This window comes from Danio rerio, chromosome 4, assembly GCF_049306965.1.
Source record: "Danio rerio strain Tuebingen ecotype United States chromosome 4, GRCz12tu, whole genome shotgun sequence".
NCBI lineage: Eukaryota > Metazoa > Chordata > Actinopteri > Cypriniformes > Danionidae > Danio > Danio rerio.
The window spans coordinates 13819754-13841259 of record NC_133179.1 but is presented as its reverse complement, the minus strand read 5'-3'; the positions used below and the strand labels follow the sequence as shown (position 1 = coordinate 13841259).

Sequence of the window (21506 nt, the reverse complement as noted above, 5' to 3'; positions counted from 1 at the left end):
GGACAATTTAGCCTTCCCAATTCACCTGTATCATATGTCTTTGAGGGAACCGGAGCACCCGGGAACGCAGGGAGAAGATGCAAACTCCACACAGAAACGCCAACTGAGCCGAGGATCGACCCAGCGACCTTCTTGCTGTGAGGCAACAGCACTACCTACTGTGCCACTGCTTCGCCCTCTACACAAGAACCATTAAGGTTTATTCTTGCGAGTGATGCAGCACATTTGAGCTCTTTCATAAATCAGTGAGGTCGGGCTTTCTAGACAAATTCATAATTTAGAGAGTACATTGGTATATTTTAAATCCCAAATTCACTTGTAGCATTTAACAGTTTATAAAATACTTTCTTTTACTAATAAAAAAGTTACATTTTAATCCATGTAGGAATATTTTAATCATTTTTAACATCCATTTACTGTATTCATCATACAATACTAAAATCACAAAAATGGGTTGAAGCATCTCAGCATCATGTATGAATAGTATAAAATGTTAACTGTCAGTCAACTAGTTGGCACTTTTGATAATTGAAGTCTTTCTTAAAGAGCTGGAGGAGGCTTCATGCACAATAAAACACTGTTTATCAGACACTTCTGCCTGTTGCGAAGCACTTTACGTCTGCTGTTAAAGAGGATGTGATAGCTAATGAGCAACTGGAAGCATGTTTATTCAATCCAGCGTTATACAGAAACATCTTTTATAGGTTACTCAGGAGACGGTCGCAAAAATGAGTCAATTTAAATGATAATGTTCAGAATCGCAAGCATTTCTGGCCACATGTATTGTTAGGGGTATAGTGTAAGGATGCAATTTGTGTACAACTGCTTTATTCTTAAAATCATCTCCATGTATTAGATTTTATGATTATGCTTGTATATATTCTTCAAGACTCACTCTTTATTTCTTGATGCATCGTCTGCTTATTTTAAGCCCCTTTAAGTGCCAAATTCCTTGCTGAATTTTGTATTGTGATGGAGTAGCTTGAGGAAAACAATCAAATCCATCTGAAGTCATGTCACGTACATTAATAATGTGGACATGTCTGTCAAGCCTGGTGGAAGATTTCTCCCTCTGTCAGGAATGACACATGGGGGCCGCCTAGGGAATGCGAGTGCCTACCGGATGTGTTGTAAAAGTACACACGCTCACATTTATAGCTGGATTCTGGCAGTTGTTTGATGGCACTTGCGAAAGGTTGAATGGTTCATGGGACAAAACTGGCATCTGATGACCCCCAGGTCAGCCCGGGTCAGCCGAAATGCTTTCACTCGATGCCGTCGCTTTCAGAAATGCTTTTTGTGACATGCTGAATCTGTGCTCTGATCCAAATGTGATTTTTTTTAGCAGTCTGTGTCACTCTTCCCTCATGTTTTATTCAAAGTCATCACCATCTGCATGTTGCCTCTCAGACTCTTTTTCGTATGCATCTTTTAAATGAGTTTCTGCAGCAGCGAATGCCTTTCACGTGACCGATAGCAATAAAAGGATTCCCTCTATGAAATGCACCCAGCGCTGTTTACTGGATATATTTGGCTCCCTCAGTCTCTCTGTGATTTAGGCAGCATGACTGCTTTTGTTGTAACACGTTTTGTGATAAATTTCACAAACTGTTCAAACTATTGATTTTGATTTGAGGTTGATTTATTTGAAAATATTTCATGTGCACTGTCAAAATGTCAGTTTTAATTATTATACTGTATAATCACCAGATTGAAACAGTCATTCTTGACTGATACACACTAGGTTCACTTGTATTTCTGTATTTTTAAATACTTTGCCCATCAATATTAGCAGAAAATTAAATTAAAATCTTATTTAATGTGTTTTACATAAAAAGCTTCCTAATTTCAAGAGTTCACACTGATGATTGATTATAAAGCGAGTTTGGCATGCTGTCCTGGGAAAGAGTCCTGAGCTTATAAGATGCTCGAGCTCGGGGCTCCCTCCCATTTGCAGGGCCAAAGGAAAGTTTTTTAAAATTAGTTTAAAAAATAGACTTCACAAAGTGTGTTTTCTGTCCTCCTTTATCGGAACATATGTATAAATGAAACCGTACACTTGTTTTGAACTTAAATCTACACAAATCAATGTGATCATACTAAATTGTGTTAAATTTTAAAATATTAAAATCTTACTGATGAATGGGTAAAACTTTGTAGTTTAAAGGATATTGGCAAATTATAAAGATTTAATATGACAGTATTTTGGAGCTGCTCTGTGATCCTTTGTGTCGTCAAATGATTTTAGTTTCTAAATATGCCTGACGTATAGCAAAACTGTATGAAAAAAATAAGTACACTTATACAGGACACATTCAAATACTTGAAGTAAAGCTGTCTTACAAATGTTCCCCCTTTTGTCTTTGACCCATTTGGATTTAGGGAAATGTTTTGGTTATTTGCATGTTATTATGCAGATTGTGTTATTACTGTATTTTAGCAGTTTTTTTTAGCACAGTTAAGTTTTGATGGTTAAGCTTTGTGTTTATTTTGGTGAGGCCTTAATTCTGTCATTGCTTTGTGGTTTTGTGCTTGATTTCCTCTTTGTTTGGCATTGGAGGACACCTGACAAGCACAGAAATGGTTCAAGCACTCGCATTACTTTTTTAGAAGTTACATTTTGTAGGATTTCATTATTTGACCAGCTCCTGATTATGCCAGTGGTCTTTGTTTGTATTCTGACACCTTTCTGTGTGGATATGCCAGGATATGGCTGGTTGGTACTGCACTACTATATTATAATATTACATACTTACTTCCAGGGCCATTTGTATCGAAGTTGATACCACATTGGTATTTAGTAACATCTAGTTTTTATGAGGTGGGTTGTTAGCCTAACGCTCAACCCCCAACATGGAGGTACACTACACACATACACTATGGACCATTTACATACTAATTCACCTACAGCACATGTCTTTGGACTGTAGGGGAAACCGGAGCACCTGGAGGAAACCCATGCAAACACAGAAAGAACATGAAAACTCCACACAGAAATGCCAACTGACCTTGCTGGGCCTCGAACAAGCAACTTTCTTGCTGTGAGGCAACATTGCTACCCACTGTGCCACCATGTAGCCCATATTGTAGTATTACATTTTAAAAATAAAGCGACCAGTCGAAATAATGCAGGAAAAGGCTAGTGGATATCATTCTCTAGATATTTTACACCTCCTTTAGGTGCAGAAGTTGTTTTTGTTGTCTTTCACCTTTGTTTTTTCATCTCAATCTGTTGCTCTGTTGAGTAGGTAGGAGTCTATATTTAGTTGTAAAGCACAGGAGGGTAAGTCAAGTATAGAATTAGCAATATGCAACTGTTATTTTCCATGCCTTCTCATTGTTGGTCATTTAATGTATGCTACTTTACTGGACTTTAGGTGCTCCCTGTTAATGTAATTCATATTTACATTGATTATGGAGTATTTAGCTTTCAATGCATGAACAGCAGGGAAACAATTTATGTGAATTAATTGTCCTCTACTCTAATAGTTTTACTTTAGAAAACTCCCAGTAGAGATTGGGAAGGTCACAGGTTTGTTCTGCCCAGTACTTTTTTGAGGCTGAATGAAGGCCGATGTCTGCCCATAAGGCTTTGGTTAACATTAACCGTCTGGGCGTGAAATGATTCAGAGAGTGGGTGTGTGAGAGTAAATCTTTCGATCTTTCTTCTTCTGCCCTCGTCTGACAGCAGTGGTAGGCTTTAAGATGCATACTTTCAACCTAGTTCCTATCTCATACACTGTCTCTCTCTTTCTATTCTTGTCGTTCTGGCACTGTTTACCTGCCTTTTATCCACATTCATGAACAGGTCTGCAATGCTTTCCTTCAGTCAGAGTTATTTAGGGAGCTTGTTTTGAATACAAATCGCTTCTGGGTGTCCTCTACCCAAAAGAATCAACCATTGTGAGATTCCCCCTAATCTTATGTGCTGACTTGAAGATCGGAAAGGGACTGACGTAAAGGATTAACCATGTACTAAGGTAGAGACGGTGTCAATAGATGTCTTGGAATGTTTCACATCTTGGAGAGCATTTATGTCTGACCTTTAAACCCTTCCATTAGTTGATCCGTGCCCAGACCTGCACTCTAAAACACTGCTGTTCTTGTAATAACAGTACATCAGCCTGTCATAATGGAAGATTGACAAGTAGGAAAGGTAAGGCTTTTAAAACCTACAAGCCATGAGCTTCACATTTGCTTTAAGGGGAGACACTGTTGATAAGTAGGGAACATTCCTATCTGAGACCGAGAGGCACATTCATAAAAATCTACTTCAGTTTTCCTACAGAGATATCTGTGATGGTCTGACTAATGTTGGATTTGCAACCTCTGTCACCAAACTGATATTGTGAAGAGTTGATAATCAGAAATGTTACAATAAACTAATGTCTTTGACAATATTGTGGTGGTATGGTTGGCGATGTTACAATTCACTCAAGTCACAAATTAATTCGATTCACTAAACTGAACTCCCAAAATTATTTGAAAATTTGAGCAAGGGCCCTTTTATTATTTCTCAAATGCTGCACATTTCATTATAAAATACAGATATATTTTGTCAAATAATAAAACCAAATTGCAATTCATATTTTCTTATTGTTTGACCAATTCACACGTGATTAATAATAGCTCACGTCCATGATTTCGAGCGCTTTAACCAATTTGCTGTCTTGATTGCTGCTATTGTGCCTGTTAAGCAATTTTGCAGTAGAAACAATGGTCCCTTCTGTTCAAAATGCATAATTTGATTTGTTTAACATCCCTACCAATTTGATGTTTAACATCCTAACTGAATCATTACATATTTGAATGGTTTCTGGCTCACAGTAAATTGTTACATCCCCATATATGGTGTAGATTTTTAAGTAGATTTAAAAGCAAAAGTATATTCAGCTATCGTCATCATCAGAGTGTTGTTGGTGTTATGATAATAGAAACTTCCATTATTGTGAACTAGGACTGTGCGATTGATCGAAATTGAATTGCAATCACGATTTGAAACATTGTGATTAGCTAATCGCAAGAGGCTGCAATATGAAATGTATATTACTTAATTTCCCTCACTCAGAGCAAATGTGTGACTGCCGTCTGTGCGTGACAGTCTTACTAGCCAATTGAGCACATTTTCAGTCTGCGCAATCAGAATTGCTCAACCAAACTTTGGGGAATGCCCACAATAATAAAACAAACAAACTGGAAGGCGCGAATGAGTGGAATGATGGCGTCTGAAACTTCAAAAGAATTAATCGACGAACTAATATCAAAGAAAAACAGCAAGTGGGTAAAATGGGAATATCTTGGTTTCAAAGTCACAAAGACCAAACAAAATCAGGTCATTTGTAAGAGCTGTTGCAAAATTGTTTTCACAGCATGAGGAAATACAACAACCAGCACCTAAAAAAGCACCACAGGTGGCTATATGAGGAGCGTCTTGCTAAAATGTCAACTAAAAGTATTGCCAGTGACACTTATTCTAGTAGCAAGCAAAGTACAAATTCAGAGTTTATTGCTAAGATAAGTCAATAACTTTTCAGTTCCACTCACTGCATTTTAGCAGTTAGAAGTTACAATACAGATTATTAGGCTGATGCTGGAATACAAAATTAAATCGCAAATCAAATCAAAATAAATATCTGTAATATCTGCTGAAAATAATCACAATTAGATATTTTTCCCAAAATCCACAGCCCTATTGTGAACCTTCTCAATTTTTATTTGATCCCAGTTTGAGTTTTGTGTTAACTCAACTTTTGAGTTGAGCACCTTACAGGTGTCATCAGCACATTGGTTTAGTGAAGGATTCTCTACCCTGAGCAGAACTGCCATCTTGAATGAGTAAAAAGTCAAGAGCAGAGGGGATGAAAATAGACTTACTTTGTGGAACTTGCTAAGGGCAAAATGAGTGTAGACCTTGCAGATGTGATAAATTAGTAAAGGCAGAGCTTCACTCAGCCATGAGGAAGAGACTGTGGGCACTGGGAAAGAGGGCAGCAAACTCAAGAAGACTAAACTTACATTTGTGTGGGTTGGTTTGTTTGTGAAGGTATAAAGCACTTGACTCAGCAATCCTGCATGACTTCTGAATGCCTCAGTTCAAATAACTGTGTAAACACAACAATTTAACCTGTCAGCATCCTTCTGCCTCTACTGAGATGCTATTTGAACGATCTGAAGCATTTGCTCATAGCCAATGGAGAGTCTGGACAGATTTTTTCTTCTGCACAGGCAATGGATTTGCTTCCAAAGAGGAGCTACCATATTGCAACAAACTGGCATAGCCCTGGTTGTGGAAAATGCCTCAGGCAGTTCACGCTCAAATGGTTGCTCAAGTGAGGATTTTAAGAATTTCTGTCTGAATTGCCCATACACACACGCACACACGCACACGCACACACAAACACAATCCCAGTCATACTTACAGAATGCCTCTCTGCTGAACAAATTTGAACCCAAAAATTATTTGACCTCATATAATTTCAAATGTCTTTTATATAATAAAAAAAGAGAATGTTTAAATGTTGTCCTGGTCCATAGAATAAAAAAGCTGAATGTTCTCTTTTTCATTTCACATAACCGAAAGAGAACTGTTTACATTTTAGGTGAACTATTCCTTTAAAAGAATTCATCGTGCAGCCATTATAAATGACTCCCATTGCAGCTCTGCACCTACCGCAGCATTTACCATACAAATGGAACTGAGCCAAAAATGAAATAAGACACAAAGTTATATTTTGGTTCGTGAGCTGGGCAGGAGAAAGGTGACTGCAGCAAATGCTTAGCTCTGACTAGGTGCAGAGACACTATGAGCTTGGCACACACTCACTGTTTAAAGCCTGGCTTTTACTGCAGTGGTTTATCTGAAAACAATCTCAGGGGAGACTCACACCTGGAACCCTGCCACAATCCTCATAACATACAAGCACAAAACCAGCACAACATTATTACTCCTCTACGCTTCACATTACCTCTCTCACTCCGAAGTACCAGATGGAATATTATGAAATATAGTAAATTAGTCCTAATTACACCATCTCCTAGTCATAGTCTTAATTACAATGCACTTATCTCATGAATAATAATAGTTACTGCATTGTGAATTGCACGTCTCCAATAAAAGCAAGAATTATATTGTAAAGGAACTCGCTTCGCAAATGCCTGTGCTTGAGAATACCATCTCTGTTCTGCAGTTTTGCAAAGAGCAGCTGCCCCCAATCCAAACTCTGGCTTCTGCTGAGGACTCAGGATGTCTAATTACAGGTGTGGCGACCAGATAGCTAATTAAAACCCCACCCGCTAGCGAGATTGCATCTAGATTTTTGTATTTCCTGAAACGATAATGAATCTGTTGAATGTGCATTGATTGCTTCAGGTGGCAAACAGATTGGATAAACAAGGCTGGGTCTTCAAATTGTGGAAGCTGTGAAATCCCTGGATGCAGCGTTCCCTGATGAGAAAGCATGTGTTTGCTCATCAGCAAACAATCAGAGAAGCAATGTTTTATATTAGAGGTAGTTTAGATCCTGTTTATGTGGACTTCATTTTAATTGGTTAAATGAATTGTTAAGCTCTCCTACAAATAGACATTTCTTCAGTGTTAGTAGATTTTTGAGAATCATCCAGTTGGCTCCAGCTTCAGGACAGCAGTAAATGGACTATAAAACAAGGCCATCGAAAGTCACTGTAAACAAAAATGATAATATCTCTTGCATAAACTGATATTGTGTGTATTTACTGATGCTATCTTTTTACTATTTACTGTCTCCTGTCTAAAGGCTGGTTTATACTTCTGCGTCAAGTGATCGGCATGACCCACGCCGCCTGGCTTGCACGTAGCCGTGCATTTACTGTAGACTTCTGCATGCTGTTTGTGTTGCTCTGCAATAATACTTCTGAAAGGCTGGAAGTAGGTTTTTATGTTTTTCTGTTGTTTTTTACTGAATGCTACCTTAATGTACAAGTAGCTAAAACTTGCTCAGAGGTGGGAACTGGTGGATAACTTTAATCATAAGTTAAACATTACACAAAAGTGACCATTTGAAGCTTCTCCACGGGACTCTACACTTGTAAACACTCGCTCCATTGGGCTCGTGGCTCTCAGCACCGCCCACACTCGTCACAGCTGCCAAGTCGACCAATCACAGAGCATGTGATATGCGTTGTTGCGACTTGTAGTTAAACTTTTTTTTGAGAGGTGCGCGTCAGCCACGGAGAGTGGTATGTGATCACGCGAAGGCTGCGCCGGAGCATACGTTTGACGCAGAAGTATAAATCAGCTTTTAACCCTTTTTTCTTTCTGTAGCTTCCATGCAAACCAGAGACAAATCAAGTAATTTATACATTTGTTTTGAAAGGATGCTAAATGAAATTCATGACGTAAAATAAGTAATCAATAAGAGTGGATTATAACATCTTACAATATGTGCTAGTGTGTCTCAAACATAGAAAGCCCCCCTGCTGCCTTGCACAAAGGAACAGGCACCACACCACAGAAAAAAACACATGCGTTTGACAAGTGCTTTGAACGGTGTAATTCTCCAGTGGTGTGTTTTAGACTGAACCTAGCCCAATCACAGTGGATAAATTGGATGGTTGTCCATCTTTAATACCAACATGAAAAGTTGAGGGAGGTTAGAAGACAATAGCAATGTTTTCCAATGTCAAATAGAATGACATCATCAAAATGGAAACGGGCTCTTGTAAGTCTCTGGAGTTCCGTAATCACCCTGGGGTGATGTGAAAAACACCACTTTTGGATTAATAGGTTAACTGACAGACAACTGGGTGTCGTTGTTGGCCAACAGCTCTATTAACAAGTCCTCTAACCCCATTAATGCTATTAGCAGCTGATCCAGACATTACTGGTTGGCTGGGTTGGTGTTGACTGTGAATTGGAAAGTGCTGTAATCCTCTCAGCTTTTTGTCATTTCCACGCCAGCTACACGTGACCACAGTGCCCCCCTTCCATCTAGTGGAATTATCTCTTTTGTCTTTGGATGGAATTGCCAGGGCGCCCCTCAAAGATTTCCACCCACACCCCGCTAGTGCACCGCTGCTTTGTTTGTCATTCTTGCGATGATAAACACTCATGCTTATTTTAAATGCAGTCAAACCCCCCTCCCCATTCCCACTCTGGAATGAGACAGTCATTGCCCAAGGATTCCTCGCTGGTTCCTTTGAACTTTGTGTTTTTCTCACTTCCCTGTGTGTTTTCCCCCGCCCTTTTCTTTTTTTTCTGTCACTCTCTCTTGTTCTTTCCCTGTGCACTCTCTCCCTTACCTACACGTGATTGCACGCATGCACAAAGACCCATTCAGCTGTTGACTGAGGACCTTTCCATGCATGCTTTCTTAAAGGAGACTGGTGCGCTGAAGAAGACTGATATTTGACCCATTCTCTCCAGCTGACTGCGAACCATCGCTTCCCCCTTGCACCTCCCTACCCCTCCTTTTTTCCCTCTCCGCCTCTGTCTCGCTCTTTCTCTCTCTCTCTGAGATCTCTCAGAGCCAGGCTCTTTGTGAAACACAGCGCACACCTTCATACACACACGCTGGCTGAGTGCAGCGGTCTGCGTCTGGATCAGTGGGACTGCACGCGGTGGGCAGGCATGGAACGCTTTCTTGGCTTTGTCAAGCAAATCCGGCGGTCCAGGAGACGCAAAGGCAAAAAGTACCGCCCTGAAGAGGATTACCATGAGGGTTACGAGGACGTGTATTACTATGCTTCTGAGCACCTGCACCGTAAGTGCTACCGCTAGCTGACTGGGAAGGGAGGGAGTAACGGGGGGGATTAGAGCTCGGGTATCAGTCATTGTTTTACTATTGCATAAATCACAAGCCTATGGCAGGCAACATGAGCAACTCAGCTTTGAGGGGTGAATGAATGTTTTATCTGCAGACCATAAACTCCTGGAGGGACTTAAGCTTGCAGCTATTGAGGCTCCTTGTCAGAGCAAGTGTGTTTATAAGGGTATGGGTGTGCAATCGCCCCACTACCTTCGTCTGATGGATGGCCTTAGTTGGTCACCATTTGTTTCTATTGATTTAGAGTGTGTTTAATGCTGCGTTGGCCATTAAATGTGCACTAGAGTGGACATTTATGGCCATACTGGTGTACACTGCTGAGCTGCTGCTGTTTTGAGTGCTACTTGGTGTGTTTGGATAGCACACTGCCCTTTCATCGTAGGTGAGAAGTTCGAGTGTGTGCGCATGTGAAACAGGGCATCATTTTCAACAGTATAGCGGTCTCAGGTAGCTGTAGTGCTTGGTTTCAAAAAAAAAAAAAAAAGAAAGTAACTGACTAGCATGTGTCTCAACCTTTGTTCTGCCTTTGTTTCATAGCCATACATCTCTTCCATACATGCTTCTTTCAATGATCCTGCTATGTTTTGTTTCCAGTTCAAAGTGTTAGTTTCCAAGTAATAAGAATGTTAATTAGCATTGTGCTCCCTTGCCACTCTCAAGCCTGATTTGTAGTTTGCAGGTTCATGTTGTTGAGATGCCCCTGGGGAAGCATGGATAATGACAGGATAGAGGACCTGGAGTCCTGTAATCCTCATTCCATGACTAACCTGGTGAAAGATGGGCAGTCTAAGAGTGACTGAATGCAGGTGTTGACAAATCTTTGCTGGTACATTTGTCTATAGGATTGTTGTGTATTTAGTTGATTTGTTTATAGATTTTGTATGAACGTTTCAGAACAGTCAGGTTTTTACAGTATGCTATAGTTAGTTCAGTTCAGTTGGCATGAACTAGCTATTTGTTGATCAGGGATTGTCTGCAACAAAGGTAGGGCTGTGCGATCAATCGAATCGCAATCGCAATTTGAAACGCTGCGATTAGTTAATCGCAAGAGGCTGCAATATAAAATATAAATATATGCAATTAAGAATATCGAATAACATATGAGGTGAAATGGTTCAAAACCTGTCCATTATGCTTCAGAAAATTAAACATGCTAGACTTTCTGCAAGCCATCGCCGACATGGTATTGGTTGTCATTACACAAGAAGAAACGATTGAATCTTGTGTCACAACGTCCATTTGTTGTTTATGACTCCCCACGTCACCCTATGCAAAGGAAATTGTGCCGAAATCGTGTGATCTGACTGGGGCTTTATAACTAACCAATTGAGAGAGGACACTTTTGATCTGCCCAATCAGAACTGCGCAACTGTCGACGCCAGTAGCCTAGTGGTTAGTGCGTTGACACAAAGCACAGAAGTGCTCACGGTGACCAGAGTTAGATTCTGGCTCGAGGTCTTTTGCCGATCCTTCCCCTATCTCAGCTCCCCACACTTTCCTGTCTGTAAAATCTCCACTGTTCTATCCAAATAAAACCCGTGAAAAATCATTATTAAAAAAAGGACTGCTAAATTAAACTACGCCCACAATAATAAAAAATAATAATAATAATAAAAAAATAAGAAAGTGCTGGCAATTGGGATTATGGCGTCTGCTGCTTCAGAAGCAATAATAGACAATTAATAATAAAGAAACACCAAGCAAGGGTTCCCAACTGGGTTAATAAACATACTGACTAATCAAACAATTCACAGGCTTTTTGTGTTTAGGAATTGAATTAGTAGTCTTCACCATAAAAGTGTGTTTTAGTGATTTTACAGAGGTATATATTCAGTTTTTTTATTGAAGCCAGGTATTTTTACAGTGCTGAATCAGTGGCAGTATGTTAGTCAGACACAGCATTGCCCAAGATACTCACTCATCACCATTAGCAATAGTGATGTAGTCATCACTGTCACGCATGAAAGCGCTGATTTGCACGAACAACCTATTTGAGAATTTAAACCTGCAGAGCTGCAGTGTTCTCAGACATTGCTAGCTAAAATTGAAATTGACTGTTGGAATTAATTGTTCGACTGAAGGCATGTTTCATCGTTCGCCCCTTTTTCTTTTTGTGAGGAGACATTAATGAAATTAAATTGTTTTTGATCAGCGGGTTGTGATGATTGTGATGTCAGCCGAACACTGCAACCTGTTCCCTAAATGGCTTCTTTCTTTCAAGCATGATTTTTAATGTCAGGCGTTCACTTTGAAATGCAGTACCCAAGCGCTGCGTACGAAACATAGAATTAGACACCTAATTGGCCCAGCTGGAGTCCGACTGAGTCATTCAGAGCAAGTAATAAATGGCATTTGCAATATTTTTAGATGAGTTGAAAATGTTGAGATGTCACTTGCATTCCCTTTTTGGCTTGATGCTTCAGGTGTGTGTTACTACGTGAAAAAAAAAAAGAATTATACCAGCTGGTCATGCATAATGGGATCAAATGCTAATTAACCCATACCAAAATGTCACACATGCCTCTCTATGGTTTTCTAGGGTCCGTTGTTTCGCTTCTGTCTCCCCCGTCATTGTTTCTCCCTTCCTCATTTATAATTCACCATCAGGTTTTAGTGTGTCCATTCTCATCCATTTATCAAGTACTGCCTCATGTGGCCTGCTGTTATTCCTTTTATGATAGACTTCATTTTTATACTGCTGGACTCAGTACACAAGTTACGCTTTGGACATGGACTAAATTTTGATAAATGGGTTGGATCATTGTAACAAAGTAGACTGGATATGATGTATTCAGGGACTATAGGTTGTTCAAGTCGAGGTGACCTGATGTAATGGTTATTTATTTGTGGTTGCACTGCAAAGAAAGCGGTTTTCTTTCTCAGAGTTTCTTAGGCTTGTTTCTAAATATCTGAACATTCTTAAATCAAGACACAATTATAGAAATAACATGTCCAAATTAGGGGAGTTTTTCCTTGAAACAAGTAAAATAATCAGCAAGTTTGGTGAGCAAAATCTTAATTCAAAGCAAAAACAAGATTATTTTACCGCATTGGCAGAAGGAGAAACAAATGTAATTTTGGCATCTTATTTCTCTAAACAAGACAATCATTTTTGTACCTCTACAGAACATTTTTCTTGATTTAAGATTTTTGTTTTTAGATATTTGGACTATAAACCAAACTAAATCTCTTTGTTTTACAGCATGGATGTATGGAAAGGATGTGAATTCTTATGTTTGTCTTTTGGTTTAAAGCAGTGAAATATAAATAATTTGTTTTGGTGCTGTTTAGTGGATGTTTAACACATCAGACCAAGTCAGGGTTGACTAGACTATAGCAAATCTATTGAATGCACCTTGAACTGCCTCTTGAATTGTTTGAAAATGGACTAGTCTGTGAAGGTGGGAAAAAAGTACTCATTAATTCACTTACAAATATATACATATTTGCTTTCAGCAAGATAAATCAACACTCACACACCCCTTTCCTCTGCATACTAGCATTTCCTAAGCATAATAAGGATATAAAATATGAATTTAAATGCTGGCTATTTTTCTTGTAGCAAGACTCCTTAAGTGAAACATTAGCCTCCTTCTGTTAGCTCAGGGCAAGTGGCCTTTCCCTGCTGTGAGGTTCCCAGAAACCTAATGCACAGCATCCATTCTGCTTGTTTGTTTTTCACTTGTTCGCAGGAGTAGACTCAAGTGTCACTGCAGAACCAGTTGTTTTAAAATGCAAATCTTCACTGTGGAGTTCCAGTCAAAGTCAACTTGACTTTATAATCAACAGCCACAACTTTATACATTAATAACTTTTCAGCATTCAACTTAAAGGTGATGTATATAAGTTTTTTGACTTTTCTAAAGCATACAAATACCAACATTATGTATGCAGATATTTAAGAAACATGCAAAGTAAACATTCTTGTTTATCTGAAAAACAATGCTAAAGTCAGATATTCTGCTTTGAAAATGTCTGTTACGTGCTGGAACGCTGTCTTTGTTTTGGTTCTTTTAACCTGCTCAGTGGCACTTGAGCCAATTATATTTCAGCTCTCCGGGTTGCCTTGGTGGAAAACAGCATATTTCATTCATTCATTCATTCATTCATTCATTCAGAATGCTTGTCAAAGCATGCACCCGTGAACGCTCCAAAGACTCCAAAATTAGACGCAGATTCAGAGTTCCACATGAGGTTATTAATTAGCAAATAATATAAATATTACAAGCGTAAACATTAGGTGAGCAGGTTACATTGTAACTGCGTTTTGCAGAGATTTGCAGTGATAAGCAATTTGGCTGTTTGCACCTGATGCAGCACGACAGAAATGAAAAAACAGAGATTCAGAAGCACAGAATATGCACTCACTCACGAAATGGTAAGGTTTACAATCTTATTATTACATATTAAATATCTTTAACATTATTAAAAATACATACTGAATTACTGATATGTGTTGATTTGCATTATTTCACAGTTCTAAAGTTTAATTTCAAACTGTTTTATTTTAAAGATCTGAGGTGAACTGTCTTCTGCTACTTATGGCAATAAATGTCATGTAAAATGGCATTCAAACTCACATTGTTAGCATTTTACTTTGAATAAAGCATATGAGGTTTGGTTAGGAAAAAATTCCTTTCCTATCCCATGTGGTTGCTTTTAGTTAGACAACAGTTTAAATCAGCCTTTAGGCTCATGACTTGCTCCTGTTAACATCATCAATCTGGCAACATGCGCTTGCGTTTGTTTTGATCCAAGAATGCAATACCTAGTTCAACCACTGGGTGCCAAGCTTACATAGTGCACGTTTAATCTGCCTCTGATGTGTCAAAATATCCTTTGAGAAATGAATGAATCCTGAGTCCTACTTTTTTTTTTTTCTAAAAATGTCACATTATGACTATAAACAGAAATAGCATTCTGTTTTTGCTTATAATATAGATTAAAGTGGCAAAGAAACTTGAAAAGAGGAATGATATCTTGTGCCATTTACAGGTCAATGCAGGAAATCATCAACACAAGCCACCATTTATGATGGGATGTGCTTGGTTCCCAAAAAGAAAGTGGCAGCACTTCTAAGAGACATCTCTCAAAGTTGCTGGGAGCTAAATCAAGGATCTGCCTAGTATCAAAGCGTCATATCAAAGTTTCCTCTAGTAGGTCACATGAAACCTCGAAGGAAAATAATAAATGCATACCAAATGTCTTCATTTTGAGAGTGAAGCGAGACAAAATGTTTCCCTCTGATAAAATGTTCAATTGTTTTGTCCTAAAGTAGAATCGAGTACCTCTTCCTGTTTATTTCCCCTAATAGTAGCAGACTGAAGGAAAGCAACCAAACAAAACCAAGTAAAACATAACTGTCCTGATCTGAATACACATTTGTCTTAATGATTCCTCTTGCAACCAATGCAAGATTTAGCTTTCCAGAGACGCATCCAAGTAGACACATATTAACATCGGTTCATAACCCTCTTGAAATCCTTCTGGAGGGATGGCAGCGGTTCTTGAGATGGTTTTGGGGCACGTCTGTTGTGCAGCGGCAGCTGTTTTAGACCTGTGGTTGCTAAGAAGGATGGAGTCTGGTTTTTTAACGAGCTGTTCACAGTTAGTAGGTGATAATGAAGGCCGACGGTCCCTCCACAATCAGCTCTCTTCCTCCGTCAGCTGCTCTTTCTCTACGTATTTTAGTAATTACACCGAAAAAGAAATGGTTACCTTAGGCGTTCTGCTGAATAGCAGGAGCGTATACTGTCTTATCATTCTCACTTGGGATAACATGAGATGAAAGTACTTGGCACATTTTTTTCTGTCATTTCTTTAAATTGCACATTATGCATTGCTCTTTATATTTAGATGCTTTCACACTAGCGCTTTTGGTCCACACCCAGGTTAGTTTGACGTCAGAGTATGGTACGTTTAGCTAGTGTGAACGATGTCATCTGAACTCTGGTGTGCACCCACAAACTGTACCCGAGTCTAAAGAGGTGGTCTGCGGTACGGTTCGCGCAAACTCTGTTTCTGTTTGCTTCTGATATGAGTGCAATCGTACCAAATAACAGAAGTGAACCGTTAACTGTACGACAAACATTAGTTTTTAGGATGTTCATTCGTGTGTGTGTATCTCTGTGTATCACCTAACATTGGTGACAAGCAGGACTGGTCCAGGGCAAACACAGTGATAATGTCTGCTTGTCTCCTCCAAAAACAACTTCTGCAGACATCGTGTTACGTTCTGAACATTTGATAGATGCAAGTTGCTCTTTGTATATTATCAAAATGAAAAGATTCAGTAAAAGTTAATGTGATGTGCGTACATATTTCCATTTTGGCACCTTGGCTTTCGTGACCGTCACCTAGCAACAGCTATACACACAACAGCAGCTCGGTGATGCAAGCAAACCCAAGTTCAGAAAGAAAAACCAGCCGAGAAGGTGGCTAGGGAGGACAATCGAACTTGGGTTGAGACCAGGCAATTGAACCAAGTGTAAAAGTTTGATGACTTTGATGCTTGCATTACAACTAAAGTGTCTTTTCAGTGCCCTTAACTAATAGATTTTGCTCCATTTTTCTGCCTGTGGACTTCAGATCCTCCCCATCACTCGGGCTGTCACATCACGTCACTGAAATGCCCCATTTACTGTGAGCATGATCCTCCCTCCTTACAGCATGTACTGTAAGGCCACCTCATCCTCCCGCTGGAAATGTCCTCACTGAAAGCAAAAGCGTAACCTATTATCTCCCCCCTTTCCTCCGCATTCGATGGAGCCTTCAGCATCAAAGAGGCATGATGAATTGTGATGTGTTGTGTAAGAGCCATTAAGGAATGCATTAAGCATTAATTTTCAATGACAGTGCCGTATCATCCCTCCCATGAGCATCTCAGGGGTGAGTGTAACGAGTGCCAGGCCTCTAAAGTCACAGGTTTCTTTATTTTTTCCCCCCTATAAATTGACGGGGACTGCACAGTTTTTCATTTGGACTGACATTTTCGGATAAGCCAAGTAAACAACAGCAATATTAACTCCTCATCTTGTAATGACTTCTTAACCCCAGCGATCATGGCACTCTTCACTGCAGATGCCAAACACCCTGGAGAATACCTTCTTCTTCTTATTACGGTGTCAAACTATTGGCGGTCTTTACTGTCTGTGAATGCATCTCTTCACTACTTCACAATATAAAAGAGATGTGACCAAATATGTCTCTTGCGTGCAGTAAATATTTATATTCATTCTTTACAGACTGAATGTATAAATACAGTATGATGCATAGCAAAAATTGTTTAGAAATAATGTAACTTCAAATGATATGTTATGCAAAACATCACTTATTGCTTGGTTGAGAAAAAGAGGGCAAAAATCCTTATAAACATTCACTAAAAGAGGGATTCAAGCTGTATCTAGGGATTACTCCTGATAATCAGAGAAAGGAATTACTTGGATTAAGATGTTTGGATGAAAAAAAAAAAGTTCGGTCCTGTTTACATGCCACTTGTAATTTTTTTTAGACCGAATGTTAAGAAATGAGGTTTGTTTACGATCAATTTGTCAGTGTTTACTTGAACTCGACCCAGACCACAAAGACAATGATGTGAAATTAAACAGGGTTGTCTACCTAAGCAGGTTTTAAATAGCATCTTAACACCGTTCTACGAGACCTAACATCCCTCATTTTGTCAGAAACTTGCATGAAATATTTTGTTAAAGCATTACCATATCTGCATAGTGCAGTACCGCAGTGCGTAAAATATTTTACTGTGATTATGGTCGTCTTCATTAAGAGCATAATCCAATAATTAAATGAATATTAGAGCAATCGCAGACTTCTGTTTACATAACTGAATAGTACTCATATGAAAAGCACAGCACCATTTTAGAAAGTCTCACCTTGTGATTTTTGTGACACATGCATGTATTTAGCACTGAATGAAATATCAGACAGAAGTGTGTTAAACTAAATTGTGTTAAAAAAGGGGGTCAATACAATTTCAACAGGATATCATTTATAAGTGCTTCTTAAAGTATAGGATAGTTCACCCAGAAATTAAAATTTATATTCAAGTGCTTCTATTTTTATGAATGATGTCTTCTGTTGAACACAAAACAAGATATTCTGAAGAATCTTAGAAACTAGCAGCCCCTGACATCAATAGTAAGAACAAAACATACTGTGGAGGTCAATAGCTGCTGCTTTCTAATATTTATCAGAATATCTTTTGTTGTGTGCTCAATAGAAGAAGGTACATTTTGGAACTGTAAGTAAAATGTGGCTAAATGATTAGTTTATTTTTGTTTGTGTATTTTCATAATGATATTGTATTCTTACAATGCAAAACTATGACTTGTTTAAAATATTATAAATGTATGTAATTTGTCTATTTTGTGATGAGAGGCCACATTAGTAGTTTGCAAACCCTCAGTTGATGCAGTAACTCAAGTTTGGAATAAGAATGTGGTATTGTATTGGACAAATGAAGTACTTTGATGTACAGTATGCTTGCTAAAATAGCCTTTTACTCTCTATTAAATGCATTTTTTTCTTTTGCATGGAGCAGTGGGATTCATCCACTAATAAAAAATTGTAAATTTGACTGTTCCTGTTATAATTTATCTTCCAGACTTTTTTTTTTTAGGTCTTACAACATAATATGAATTATTTGGTCCTTGATAATTGTATAATGAAAAATGTGAAATTGTGCCTGCCCTAATACAAAAATGCATCTCATGGCCATTAAGTATTGAGTTTTTTTGTTAATATATTTGTTTTTAAATTGAAAAGTAAGCCCGGCAATGTTCTAAGGTTTCCATGTTCTGCTTGGGTAACTGACATGTGACCAAGATGCATGATTGTGGCCTCCAGTCCAGCACTCATTGAAATGGCAGCACAAATTTTATCACAGCTTTCATCATCAAGCACTGGACCTTCCTAATGGTCCACTCTGCCTGAAGCCTCTCAGATGCACACGGGATGCCTAGAAGATCCCCTCCCCCATCTTTCACTTTTGCACTCCCTTTCGCTTGATCAAACTCCCCTTTTTTTCCCCATCTCTTTCACCCGCAGTTTCTCTGATTTCACCATTCTCATCCATCAGCTCTGATGAGATCAGGGTTCCATTGCCTTGTGCATCTATTCCTTTCTCCGTCCGCTTGAATGGCTTCTCCGTGATGTTGATTTTGTGTGTGTGTGTATTTTAAGGGTGGCAGCACGTCTCTCCGGAATTAATTTGAACGACTTGTTTTTAAACCAGTTATTTCGCTTTTTCGGTCTTCTCTTAAGGCTGTTTATTACTTTTTGGATTATTTGAAACAGCTTGAGTTCAAGTCTTAAGATATTAGTTAAGCCCTGCTTAGCCCTGATTGCTCACAGCATATGGATAAGTGTCAAAAGGAGAGCAAATTACACTTGATTTACTGGTTTTGAAAAGCGCATTATTTGGGGGCTGTTGAAGTAGATGTCAGTTTTTAGGTGACCCGTGTACTTAAGTTTGTGTGTGGCAAAACCTTTAAAAAATGACATTTACTGTGGAAGTTAAAGTAGTTTGTATATTTTCTGAGATTCATGAATATATCTTTTAATTAATTGGGCTGAAAACGGATGTAGAAATTACACTCACCGGACACTTTTTTGGGTACACTTGTCTAACTGCTCATTAACGCAAATGTCTAATCAGCCAACATGGCAGCAACTCAATGCATTTAGGCATGTAGACATGGTCAAGAGATTCTGCTGCAGTTCAAACCAAAAGGTGATTTAACCTTGAGGCAGATTGGCTACAGCAGCAGACGACCACACCGGGTGCCACTCCTGTCAGCTAAGAACAGGAAACTAAGGCTACAGGCTACAGTTCACACAGGCTCACCAAAATTGGACAATAGAAGATGTTGCTGGTCTGTGGAGTCTCGATTTCTGCTGCTACATTCAGATGGTAGGGTCAGAATTTGGCATCAACTACATGAAAGCATGGATCTATCCTGCCTTGTGTCGATGGTTCAGGCTGGTGGTGGCAGTGTAATGGTCTGGGGGATATTTTCTTGGCACACAGCATCATGTCAACGCCACAGCCTACCTGAGTATTGTTGCTGACCATGTCCATCCCTTTATGACCACATTGTACCCATCTTCTGATGGCTACTTTCAGCTGGATCACGCATGTCATGAAGCGCGAATCATTTCAAACTGGTTTCTTGAACATGACAATGAGTTCACTGTACTCAAATGACCTCCACAGTCACCAGATGACAATCCAATAGAGCACATTTGGGATGTGGGGAATGGAAGATTCACATCATTAATGTGTAGCAGACAAATCTGCAGCAACTGCATGATGCTATCATGTCAAAATGGACCAAAATCACTGAGGAATATGTTCAGTACCTTGTTGAATCTATGCCATTAAGCAAAAGGTGGTCCAACCTGGTACTAGTAAGATGTACCTAATAGAGTGGCTTGTGGGTGTATTTACTAGTAGTTGTAATATTTATAAAAATGCTAAAGGATGCTAAAGTTGTTGTTTTTAAAAATAATGATAAAATGTGTTAGTGTTATGGCTTTTTAGTTGGAGGTCATTAAAATTAATTCTGTTAGTTTAATAATTGCATAATGCTGCTTAATTGCTTTTTCCCCAGACCTCTCTTGTTGATTTATGAACTCTCAAAGCATGTTGTCTTAGCGCCCACATTTATTCAAATAGCACACTGAGTACAGCCTAATAAAGCTGTTTGCTTTTATTATAATCATTTGTGACACCATGCATCTCACCAACATCAGCACTTTCGCTCTATTAGCCATTCTTTTGGATGTTAGACAGCATTTGTGAAACATAAATAAGTTATCCCAGCGCAATAACAAACACGAGTCTCCCGAAATCAGCCCTAACATAAGTGATCAGCGCAGTTCTGCAAATGTTCACAAGTCTGCTTTTAGCCAAGGCTGAAATTTGGAGAGAGTAAGGGAAGTGCAGCAGAATTGCATATGAGGCTTGAGGAATGGTATGTTTTAATAAGAAGGTTTCAAGTCGCAGACTATGTCTAAGTTTCTGTTTGAGGAACTTTCTTCTAAATATGTCATGTTGCCATGAAAGTTTAACCGAGTGCTGTAAAGCAAGTGCAGTTTAAACCATTTTATTAGTACATGACGCTTAACACAAACTATTGGTTTTAACCATTTTTTCAATCTTTTTGATTATGATTGCTCCTCAGCTTTGTTAAGAGAAGTGAAATGGTGTTTGGCTAATATGACAAAGGGTCTAAGTGTTTACTGGCTGTATAAAGAGTTAGCTTACATAACAACAATGAACTAAAAATGGAACAAACACAGAACGTTTTGTGTACAGTACATGGAGTCCATGAAATCCTACCAAAAACACTATTTCAACAGTTTACACTCAGATATTGCTTGATGCTAATAGCAGGTTTGGCATGCTGTCCCAGGAGAGAACCCTGAGCTCGAAGATCCCGTCTGGTCAATCAGCATGTAAGGGTGTCCAAGATCAGGTAGTTCTCGAGAGCTCCCCCTGGTAAAAGAGGAAAGGTGGATGGGGGGGATTCTTCAAAGTCGAAGATAAGGGTGTAATGTGAGATGAGCTATTTATTGTGGGTTTGGATTAATCTGATTGGTTTATTGATGATTGCGGATGAGACAATGAAATCACATGCTCCTCTCGAAGTTATTTTATAAAACTTCACTAAACGTATATATGTATAT

The 21506-nt window shown here is 38.9% G+C and overlaps 1 protein-coding gene across 28 annotated transcripts in view; it reads left to right on the top strand.

Annotated features, from left to right (window-relative positions):
- grip1 (glutamate receptor interacting protein 1) overlaps positions 1–21506 on the top strand; it is a 359502-nt gene that overhangs the window by 127667 nt on the left and 210329 nt on the right. For 13 of the 28 annotated variants that reach the window (XM_009300159.5, XM_009300158.5, XM_073946206.1 and 10 more), the window contains exon 1: positions 9515–9737. The exons of 14 other annotated variants lie outside the window; for them this stretch is intronic. In XM_009300159.5, the coding sequence (XP_009298434.1) occupies positions 9605–9737 (133 nt within the window). In that variant the 5' untranslated portion in view covers positions 9515–9604. Of the gene's footprint in view, positions 1–9514; positions 9738–21506 lie in introns of those variants that run through there. One more of the 28 variants, NM_001044851.1, reaches the window with a different exon arrangement.